At 45.5% G+C, this 11,349-nt stretch overlaps 1 protein-coding gene across 1 annotated transcript; it reads right to left on the bottom strand.

Moving 5' to 3' along the window:
- Positions 1 to 3,160: 3,160 nt before the first annotated feature.
- On the bottom strand, positions 3,161 to 4,126 carry LOC141242897 (olfactory receptor 52D1-like). The gene has a single exon (XM_073668876.1). The coding sequence runs from the start codon at positions 4,124 to 4,126 to the stop codon at positions 3,161 to 3,163; it is 966 nt and encodes a 321-aa protein (XP_073524977.1).
- Positions 4,127 to 11,349: the final 7,223 nt, after the last annotated feature.

Genomic DNA, 11,349 nt, shown 5'->3' with positions numbered 1-11,349 from the left:
TGCTGTACAGCCACATATGGGGTATTTCTACATTCAGCAGAAATTATGGGACATATTTTGGTGCTATTTTTATCCATTATCCCAGTGTGAAAATGTCAAATCAGGGGCTAAAACAAAATTTTTGCGGTAAAAATGTAATTATTTTTTCCTCACTGCCCAATGGAATAAAATTCTGTGACACACCCTTGGTGTCAGTATGATCACTGCACCCCTAGATGAGTTCATTGAGAGGTGTAGTTTGTAAAATGGGGTCATTTATGGGAGAATCTGCTGTTCTGGCACCTCAGGGGATCTCCTAGTGGGTCACGGCACCCTCAAACCATAACAGTAAAATCTGTACTATAATATGGTGCTCCTTCCTTTCTGACCTTTGCACTGTGCCTCAAAAGTAGTTGCCAATTACATGTAGGGTATTGGCGTACTCAGGAGAAATTGCACAACAAAATGAGAGGTTAATTTTCTCCAGTTACCCTTGTAAAAATAAAAAATTTGGGGGTAAAAGAAAATTTTTGTGATTTTTTTTTTATTTTCACGGCTCTACGTTATAAACTTCTGTGAAGCACCTGGGGGTTCAAAGTGCTCACCACAGATCTAGAAAAGTTCAGTGAGGGGTCTAGTTTCCAAAATGTGGTCACTTGTTGGCGGTTTCTGCTGTTTAGGCACATCAGGGGCTCCCCAAATGCGACATGGCGTCCGCTAATTATTCCTGCAAATTTTGAATTCAAAAAGTCAAATGGCGCTCCTTCCCTTCCGAACCCTGCCGTGTGCCTAAATAGTGTTTTTCACCCACATATAAAGTATCGGCGTGCTCAAGAGAAATTGCACAACAACTTTTGGGGTCCATTTTCTCCCGTTACCCTTGTGAAAATAAAAAATTGGGGGCTAAAAGAAAATTTTTGTGATTTTTTTTTTTCAAGTCTTTATGTTATAAACTTCTGTGAAGCACCTGGGGGTTCAAAGTGCTCACCACACAGCTAGATAAGTTCATTGAGGGGGCTAGTTTCCAAAATGTGGTCACTTGTTGGGGGTTTCCGCTGTTTAGGCACATCAGGGGCTCTCCAATTGCGACATGGCGTTCGCTGATTATTCCTGCAAATTTTGAATTTAAAAAGTCAAATGGCGCTCCTTCCCTTCCGAACCCTGCCGTGTGCCCAAACAGTAGTTTTCCGCCACATATTTAGTATCCGCATGCTCAGGAGAAATTGCACAATACATTTTGGGGTCCATTTTTATCTGTTACCCTTGTGAAAATAAAAAAAAATTGGTCTAAATTTAATATTTTGTGAAAAAAAGTTAGATGTTAATTTTTTTCTTCCTCATTGCTTCAGTTCCTGTGAAGCACCTGAAGGGTTAATAAACTTCTTGGATGTTGTTTTGAGTTCCTTGAGGGGTGCAGTTTTTAGAAATAGAACAGCAGCTGTAAATGGAATGTTAGTGTAATGGAAACAGTCAATGGTGGGTGACAATCAGTGACATATTCCCCATCACCTTGTAGGGTGTCCAGGGTGGTAGCCGTGGGCGAGCTGATACTTCTCCACACCCTGGCACCCCTCAAATAAACAGTGTTCCAGTTCATTTGTAGTGTGCTGTGAAGTTTACTCTGCACTCACCTGTTGGCTAGAGAGCTTCGCTGCATCCACGTCTTTAGGTCCAGGATCAGCCACACACATCAAGGGACACCCGGATCATTATGACAAGTTCAGCTTTACTGGACAGTTCATATACATCAGTCTTTAACATGCAGTTTTGGGCACAGCACCCTCTAGGTCCAGTTTCATCAACAAAGTACATTTCAAGCCTCTGCTTACGTTCAGTATGGACTATCCCTATGCTTGAACCTCCTGTCAGCCCCAGGGATTACCCATCGGGCACCACAGCACTCCCGAGAGCCATTAGATTTCCCTCATGCGCTTACCCATCCGGCTTCTTCTGTATGGAAGGGATTAAGGCACACTTCCCAGTGCCTAGGTCAGGCCACAGGCCCCGGATGTTACATGAATTTCTGCATGAATTTCTTGTTACCAGAACAATATCTCCTCCACATGCCTCCAGCCCACTGAAGCTTGATCTATATACAAGCCTCTCACTAACTCTGACTAAGTAAACCAGGAAATGCTTTTCCTTTTTGCTTAATCACCTCTTCCCATGCTGGGCAGGTCCCAAACAATTAATTGTATCCTAAGCTATCCCTATATCTTACATACTAATAGGCCCACCACTGCCAAGCTGCTCTAATTTTCCTACATATCACTAACTAAGCACTAACCTATGTTCTATACTTTCCCCACCCCTGAGCTGAGTGTACCAGGTTACCTTAGGCATTAACAATACAGTACCCACACAACAGCATCAGTGCCTATAACACTGTATGCATTTTACATTATATTTTACACATTCCACATTATACAATAAAATGCACTAAAACCCAAGTCATTATTCACACTACAATTGTTGTCTTCAGGGGCCGGTATATGACAGTCCCTGTCACACTTTTACAACCTCATAGATAGGCAGACATATACTGCTGCAGATCTGATCATTGACATCAGTTGTAGATAAATTAAAATCATCACTGATCCATGCCTGATACATTTGGTCAAATTTGAGCTTTTTTTTTTTTACATCGATCCATTTTCATCGATGGCAGAACATCCATGGCAAAATAAGAAAGTTTTTGCCATTGATCAAATCTGCTGACCTAGAAAGTCGGAGCTCGCAGTATCTGCTGGAGAAATGATACTGTCCAAGTACGACTGGATTGTTGTGATGGTGCGTCTCTGTTCATGTGCGTTAATTTTGTGCAGCCACTGATAAAACGTCTGGTCAATCACATCTTATATACTGTAATCCCTGCTGTTTTTGCTATTTGTTGTACAGTACCATTGGAGTTGGCAGTGGAGCTTCGACTCTGTTGTGAGAGGTCTCACACTTGCAGATGGCAGACGACTGCTTGGCGAAGCTTTTCAAGTAACAGGATCATTTAAAGGGAAGTTTAAAGGGAAGAATGTGGTAATCACAAACGTGAAGCCTCTTAGCACCTGTGAAGCTTAAATATTGAGCCATCATATCTACTGAAACCGTACATGGTGTGGTTATAAAAGGGTAGTAGAACTACCAATATGGAGAAGGTTCTTTTGCCCCTTCTATGATGCAGCCCCATTCATGATGTCCATATTTCAGTTTGCTTTGGTGATGTCACCAGTTTTGAGGACAAAAGTTTTGTCAACTTCACTCTTATTTCCCTGGTTTTCCATCCATAGATCAGAGGGTTCAGAATTGGTGGAACAACCAGGTACTGCACTGACATTACTGTTCTCAGCTCATAGGAGAGGTTGGTGGGACTGAAACGATGGAGCAGGATCTCAAATAACACATTGATGAGAAAATTAATGATGGCCACTAAGTGTGGAGTACATGTTTGTAAAGATTTGGATCGGAAGTCCTTAGAGGCCCGAAAACAAACTTTTAGAATCTCAATGTAAGAAATGAAGATCTGTACTGGCAACAGAACTATGGTCACTATGGTGGAAAATAGCCCATAGATATTGTTGACCGTTGTGTCAATGCAGGACAGCCTCACCACTGACCAGTTATCACAGTAGATCTTCAGGATGAAAGAGCCGCATAGCGGGAGCCTAATAGTCAACGCAAAGAGAACTGTAAATAGACAAATATTGAGTGACCAAACCCCGAAGATGAGATTCAGAACCGTAGACAAAGCCATGATTGCGTTGTATCTCAAAGGGTTGCAGATGCATAAGTATCGATCATACGCCATGACTGTCAGGAAGGCCAATTCTCCACCCATATATGTGTGAATGACGAAGACCTGAGCTAGACAACCCGCATAGGAGATAGTTTGTGTTTTGCTAATTAAGTTTACAAATAAATTTGGGAAGAAGGAGCTGCTCCCATAGAGTCCATTGAGACATAGCACAGATATGAAGATGTACATGGGTTCCTGGAGACTCTTATGTAAGGCCACGGTGGAGATGACCGCACAGTTGGAGATTACAATAATGAGGAAACCAAGCAATGTGATCGCGCTGTAGACATATTTCAATTCAGCCATTGGACCAAAGTTGAGGGTCAGGAGCGATGGATGAGCGCCTGTGATATTCAACATCTTCCCATTTAAGGTATCATCCTACAAAAGAAAACACTCGAGTTAAATCTTATTTTTTATTTTCTTCGGGGCTATATTGTTCATGACCAATTCTTAATCACAAGACGCCTGATCTTCAGGAGAGGCTGTGCCTGATATTTTGGATCTTTTGTTATTTATCATGCCCCCTTCATTATACAGGGATTTCAGAGGTCAGACCCTGACTGGTAAAGCACTGATGTTTATTACTAAGAATGGGCAAATTATTGAACATTGAAATCCTAAACACCATCAAATTAGGGATGAGCGAACTTGCTCGGTGATACATATCACTCAAGTATCTAGGTGCTCGGATATGCTCGGCACTCGGCGAGCATTGTCTGTTGCTCGGATTTGAAGCTGGAATCCCCTTCCTGCATGTTTGGCGCCTGTTACACAGTCAATAAACATGCGGTGATTGCCTGCCAGTCACTGTAATGCTGTAGCCATCTTGATAGTGGAATTACTGTGATTGGCTGGCCGCATTCTATCATCTATAATATAACCGGGGATGCGTACCTCTGTCTGAAGCCTCGATAGACTGCGCATGCGTGACGCGCCGTCTGGCTCCAGACAGAAGAACGCTTGGAGCCGTTACAGGTAAGAGGAGTGTATGGCGCCGGAGATCGCGGTATGTGTAGACACTGAACGCATACCGCGATCTCCGGTGCCATACTTACATACTTACCTGACCGGGAGGAGCGTTACCGCGGCGCCTCTCTCTTCGCCGGAGACCGGGGCAGGAGTGAGGCGTCGGATCGGTGCATGCGCATAGCGCTATCCAGCGCCCTTTTACTGAAGACACATTTGCAGTGTCTTCAGCAAAATGGCTCCGGACAGCGCGGTGCTCCGTCGCCGCACTCCTCCCCCGGCCTCCGGCAGAACAGGACGCAGCAGCGCTGAGCACAGAGAAGAAAGGTGAGTATAACTGTTTATTTTTTTGGGATTTGTGTACAGCTTGAAAGGGATGCGGGGGCTACACATGCCAGGATTGGGGTGAGGGGTACCACACATACCGGGATTGGGGTGAGGGGTACCACACATACCGGGATTGGGGGGATGAGGGGTGCCACGCATACCCGTTTGGGGGGATGAGGGGTGCCACGCATACCGGGATTGGGGGGATGAGGGGTGCCACGCATACCGGGATTGGGGGGATGAGGGGTGCCACGCATACCAGGATTGAGGGGATGAGGGGTGCGATGCATATCAGGATTGGGGGGGTGAGGGGTGCCACGCATACTGGGATTGGGGGGATGAGGGGTGCCATGCATACCGGGATTGGGGGGATGAGGGGTGCCACGCATACCGGGATTGGGGGGATGAGGGGTGCCACGCATACCGGGATTTGGATGAGGGGGGCCATGCATACCAGGATGAGGAATACCATACATATCAGGATAGGGATGGGGTACCATGCATACCAGGATAGGGATGAGGTATGGGGTACCATGCATACCAGTATTGGGGTGAGGGGTACCACGCATACCAGGATTGGGGTGAGGGGTACCACACATACCAGGATTGGGGTGAGGGGTACCACACATATCAGGATTGGGGTGAGGGGTACCACACATACCAGGATTGGGGTGAGGGGTACCACACATACCAGGATTGCGGTGAGGGGTACCACGCATACCAGTATTTGGGTGAGGGGTACCACGTATACCAGTATAGGATGGTGGGGACAGGATTGGGGCAGCACAAATATCAGGAGGGGGGCAGCACATACCAGCATGGGAGACCATATACCAATAAAAATGCTCGCCACCTGGGCGTAGAACGGGTTCAATAGCTAGTAGGTTATAAAAGAACAGGCGCCACCACGCTCGGCACACTAACGCCATTGCACAGCTCAGGGTCAGTTCTTATTGGAGGGACAGAGTGGTTGTCCAGGACTGTATGGGCACGGTTTAACAAATCAGAGTCCTCTAGTGTTGATACTGCTGCTGATGCTGAACCATTATATTAACACTTCTTCTAATGGCTAAATCCTGTGCTTTGCTGTTTGTATTAGATGCATTATGCATTTAACCTAGGGAGGGACAGTTGCAGGAGCAGGGAGAGTGGCTGAATACATTCTCTAGGCAGGGCTTTGGGCTTTGCAGTCTGTTGATAAATTTGCTGCAAGTGACCATATATTTTTTTCGGGTGGGGGGGTTGAAAAAATTTACTATATTGTCATTCATAAAGTTTAAGATGGTTAGTGTTACAATATAGTGGTATACAAAACTCCATAAAACCATTCAAAAAATCTTTATGGTTTGAATTAGTAATCCATACAGTGTAACATGCTCAGTGTTACATTACGGTGGTTTTACTCTAAATAAAAAAGTAAAAAAAATCTTTCTGGATTCAATTGGTCTTCCATAGAGTTTAACGTGGTTAGTGTTACATTATGCTGGTACATAAAACTCCAAAAAAAGTTTAATTTTTTTTTTCTGGATTCTATTAGTCATCCATGTAGTTTAACGTGCTTAGTGATACATTACTGTGGTATATAAAACTCCCAAAAAATTTCACTTTTTTTTTCTGGACTCAGTTAGTCATCCATAGAGTTTAACGTGCTTAGTGTTACATTACGGTGGTATTAATGTAAAAAAAAAAATGTTCAAAAATGTTAAAAAATCTTTCTAGATTGAATTAGTAATCCATACAGTGTAAAGTGCTTAGTGTTACATTACGGTGGTATTAACTTAAAAAAAACTGTTCAAAAAATCTTTCTACATAGAATTAGTCATCCATAAAGTATAAGGTGCTTAGTGTTACATTTCGGTGGTATTACTCTGCAAAAAAAACATTAAAAAAATGTTTCTGGATTAAATTAGTAATTCATACAGTGTAACATGCTTAGTGTTACATTAGGGTGGTACTAACTTTCAAAAAACGTTCAAAAAATATTTCTGGATTCAATTAGTCATCCATACAGTGTAATGTGCTCAGTGTTACATTACAGTGATATGAACTTAAAAAAAAAACATCAAAAAATCTTTCTGGATTCTATTAGTCATCCATACAGTTTAAAATGCTTAGTCTTATAGTACTGTGGTATTAAACTCCCAAAAATCACTTCGCCTGCTGCAGGTGACCAATTTTTTTTTTTGTTAAAAATAAACAAGTAACAGTGCAGTAACCCTCGCTCCACCATACCGCCGGACGACCAGCTCTACCCCCATCTACTGTATCCTCACCCATCCATTGAATATTGTGAGTCCTCACGGGCAGGGTCCTCTCGCCTCCTGTACCAGTCACTGACTTGTATTGTTCATGATTACTGTAATTGTTTTTGCTATGTATACCCCTTTCAAATGTGAAGCGCCATGGAATGAATGGCGCTGTAAAAAAAAAAAAATAAATAATAATAATAATAAAACTTGGTTTCCAGAGATCTAGCAATTAGAAAATGAGTAAGGTGTGCTGTAAGGGATGGGGAAGTGGAAGTGCTGATGATGGTGCACGCAGACGCTGAGGACATGGGCCAGGTGCAACTACGCCTGTTGCTGAAGCACAAGAAACATGCCCTCTCCACGACAAATAGCTTCCTGTCCCACTTTGCAGGGAGGCACAGGACACCACTTCTGAAGCCACACCAGTGCAAACAGGTGGTCAATGGTCGTTTGGATAGCAATGCTTCCAGCATGCTTGCCAGCACCACCCAGTCTTCCACATGGTCCAGTCTTACCAGCCAACAGTCTGGACCACTTAATCCTCACCATGATCCTCCTCCCTTCCGCCATGTTGAATCCCAGGAGACCAGTGATCCCGCACTCTGAGGAGCTCTTTAATTAATTTCTTGATTGCGGCCTCTCACCCTGCATGTTCCAAGACTGACAGGAGGACATGCTGTTTAGTGATGCACAAAACTTAGAGCATCCACGGTCACAAGAAGCTGACGGTGGGGAACTGCAAATTTTGTCTTTTGAGATAAATGATGATGAGACACAGTTGCCGATAAGTCATGTTTTTAATAATTCACCTAGTCAGGAGGACCAGGGTGCGGCGGTGGAAGATGAGGTGGTGGATGACGAGGTCACTGACCCAATCTGGGAAGTTGGCATACAAAGCGAGGACAGCAGCGCTGAGGGGAAGGGATTGGCAGCACAGAAATAGTCAGGAAGAGGCAGTGGGGTGACAGAAAGGAGAAGGTGGGCAACTATTTCACAGAGCACCGACACTTGTGAATTTCTCTGTCAAAGAGTTAGGTGTTCCCCAGTCTGGGACTTTTTTAAAGAGAGTTCTAAGACAAAAAAAATAGTCATTTGTAATCTGTGCCATGCCAACACAAGCAGGGGCCTGACCACTAAGAGCCTTTACACCACCAGCATGATCAGGCACATGTTATCTAAGCACCCGACTCTGTGGGCAGAATACCTTGGTCCTTGATTGGTACCAGTTAATGACACCACTGCCTCTTCTTCCCCTGTGCGAGGTACTTGCCAATCCCCTGTCCATCACACTGGTGCAGATACCTCCTGCCCTGCACCTGTCCTTGCACACTCTTAGGCACCATCATCAGGCACTTCCAAAACCTTGTCCCAGCACAACATTCATCTGTCCCTATCCCAGGTCTTGGAACAAAAAAAAAAAAGAAAGAAAGAGTGCCATATCCCCCGGTATAGAAACAGTGCCATATCTCCCGGTATAGAAAGAGTGCCATATCCCCCGGTATAGAAAGAGTGCCATATCTCCCGGTATAGAAACAGTGCCATATCTCCCGGTATAGAAAGAGTGCCGTATCCCCCGGTATAGAAAGAGTGCCGTATCCCCCGGTATAGAAATGTGGCACCCCAGGGGTCTGGTTTCCACAGTAACAACAATGTTATGTCTGAGAGCAGGTGGGAGGTCTCTTGGTCAGGGATCCTATGCATGCCACACCTCCTGCCCAGTCCTGGGAGGGGAAGAACTTCCCCTATATAAACCTGGGGCTGAGGCAGGGTTAGAAGAAGAGTAGAGAGAAGAAGAGAAGCAGTAATAGGAAAGAAAGACCAGGAGCTCTGTGGGAATCGTGCTAAGAAGAGGTCAGGGGCTGGTAGCTGTAGAGCTCGCCCTGATCAAAGTTTTCTCACCGGATCCGGAGTCCAAGGCTGTGGGGACTAACTTTTACCCAGCAGCAGAATCCGTCAGGCAGGGGATTTCCGGTCCTCTGGCCAAGAAACCCGAAGGCACGGTCACACGCGTGGGACCAGCACCGCGGTCGTGGAGCGGAAGCAACTAGAAGGCCCCGAGTCACCGGCCATACGGGTGAGCACCACACGGTACACTCGGGGACGTGGGCTACTTTTACCCGCCTCTAGCAAGGTAGCCAAAAGAGTACAGTTAGTTGGGAAGGCTACAGCTCCGCCTGGCCAGGGGAAATCCCATCTGCTCAAGGACTGACCAGGCCCCATTCGCTAGCCAGTACTCCGGGAGGGTCTGTCTTTGTCACCAGTAAAGACCCTGAACTACACCGTACCGTCTCCGAGTGGTTCCTGCTACCCCCATCATCCACGTCGGCTGCCCTGAGGCCATACCCCTCCCGTTGGGGGTTATACCATCTCCGCTGCACACCTGTGTCACCGGCCTCAGCGGTCTGCCCTGCAGCGGCGGCTCCATAGCCGCATTCAACGGGTGGCGTAGTCGTCCAATATCTACTGCTACGTACACCGCCACTCAGTCTGACTCCCTGGGCACGGACCGGGTCACCGCCACAAGGACTACCACCCCTAATAGATCCGGCTCCGGGTAACCCCTGCGTGCGCAACGCTACGCCAGAAAGCAGGCCCAGGGGCGCGTCAGAAACAGTGCCATATCTCCCGGTATAGAAAGAGTGCCGTATCCCCCGGTATAGAAAGAGCGCCATATCCCCCGGTATAAAAAGAGTGCCATATCCCCTGGTATAGAGAGAGTGCCATATCCCCCGGTATAGAAAGAGTGCCATATCCCCTGGTATAGAAAGAGTGCCATATCCCCCGGTATAGGAAGAGTGCCGTATCCCCCGGTATAGAAAGAGCGCCGTATCCCCCGGTATAGAAAGAGCGCCGTATCCCCCGGAATAGAAAGAGCGCTGTATCCCCCAGTATAGGAAGAGCACCATATCCCCCAGTATAGAAAGAGTGCCATATCCCCCGGTATAGAAAGAGTGCCATATCCCCCGGTATAGAAAGAGTGCCATATCCCCCGGTATAGAGAGAGTGCCATATCCCCCGGTATAGAAAGAGTGCCATATCCCCTGGTATAGAAAGAGTGCCATATCCCCCGGTATAGGAAGAGTGCCGTATCCCCCGGTATAGAAAGAGCGCCGTATCCCCCGGTATAGAAAGAGCGCCGTATCCCCCGGAATAGAAAGAGCGCTGTATCCCCCAGTATAGGAAGAGCGTCATATCCCCCGGTATAGAAAGAGTGCCATATCCCCCGGTATAGGAAGAGTGCCATATCCCCCAGTATAGAAATAGTGCCATATCCCCTGGTATAGAAAGAGTGCCATATCCCCCAGTATAGAAAGAGTGCCATATCCCCCGATATAGAAAGAGTGCCATATCCCCCGAGACAAGGGAGTTGGCAATAATGCCTTATGCTGCGAAAAGCATTCTGGATATTAAATTTAGATAGCAAACATCCCGAAGGTATGAATTACAGGAGCAAACTTTTTTATATATATTAATTTGTCATTCTATGTACATTATTGTACGCTCCTTGCTTTGTATTAAATTTGGATAGCAAAATATTTCTATAACTAGAGGATAGATCTCTCTTTTGCATATATTCATTGGTTATAATTGGCTGTGTTTAGCTTAAAACAGGACCATTGTCATTTCATTACTATGCTATGATTAAGGGCGTCTAGGACGCCAGAAACGCGTCAGTTTTTTATAATTGTATGTCAGGTTTTATGGTATAAATAAATAAAATAGTGGTTTTATTTTACCTGTGGAAGTTCCCCCTTCTTTCACTTTTCTTCTGTTGCTGAGATACATCAGTTGGAGTCATGCCACCCACCGGTTTTCCTCCCATGGATTTCCAACCCACAAAGTGTGGTAAGCTCTGATTCTTTTTTCTATTTAAAATATAATTAGTTATGCAGATTCTTGTCATGTCACTGCATTGTTACTGTTTTGCTCCTGGTGGTGGAAGATTCTTTTTCTTCTTGTGTATACAAATTACACCCTGTTCTCACATTCCCTAATAGCTCAGTGTGTTATTAGGTTGATTCCCAAGTGAAACATCAC

This window comes from Phyllobates terribilis, unplaced genomic scaffold, assembly GCF_046119375.1.
Source record: "Phyllobates terribilis strain yellow unplaced genomic scaffold, ASM4611937v1 Scaffold_2__4_contigs__length_985480577, whole genome shotgun sequence".
NCBI classification, from domain to species: Eukaryota; Metazoa; Chordata; class Amphibia; order Anura; family Dendrobatidae; genus Phyllobates; species Phyllobates terribilis.
Note: the sequence above shows the minus strand (reverse complement) of the source record. Positions and strands in the feature narration are given on the sequence as shown.

Bases quoted from the DNA above. Each gene is read 5' to 3' on its own strand.
- LOC141242897 (XM_073668876.1), bottom strand. From the start codon at position 4,126: ATGTTGAATATCACAGGCGCTCATCCATCGCTCCTGACCCTCAACTTT.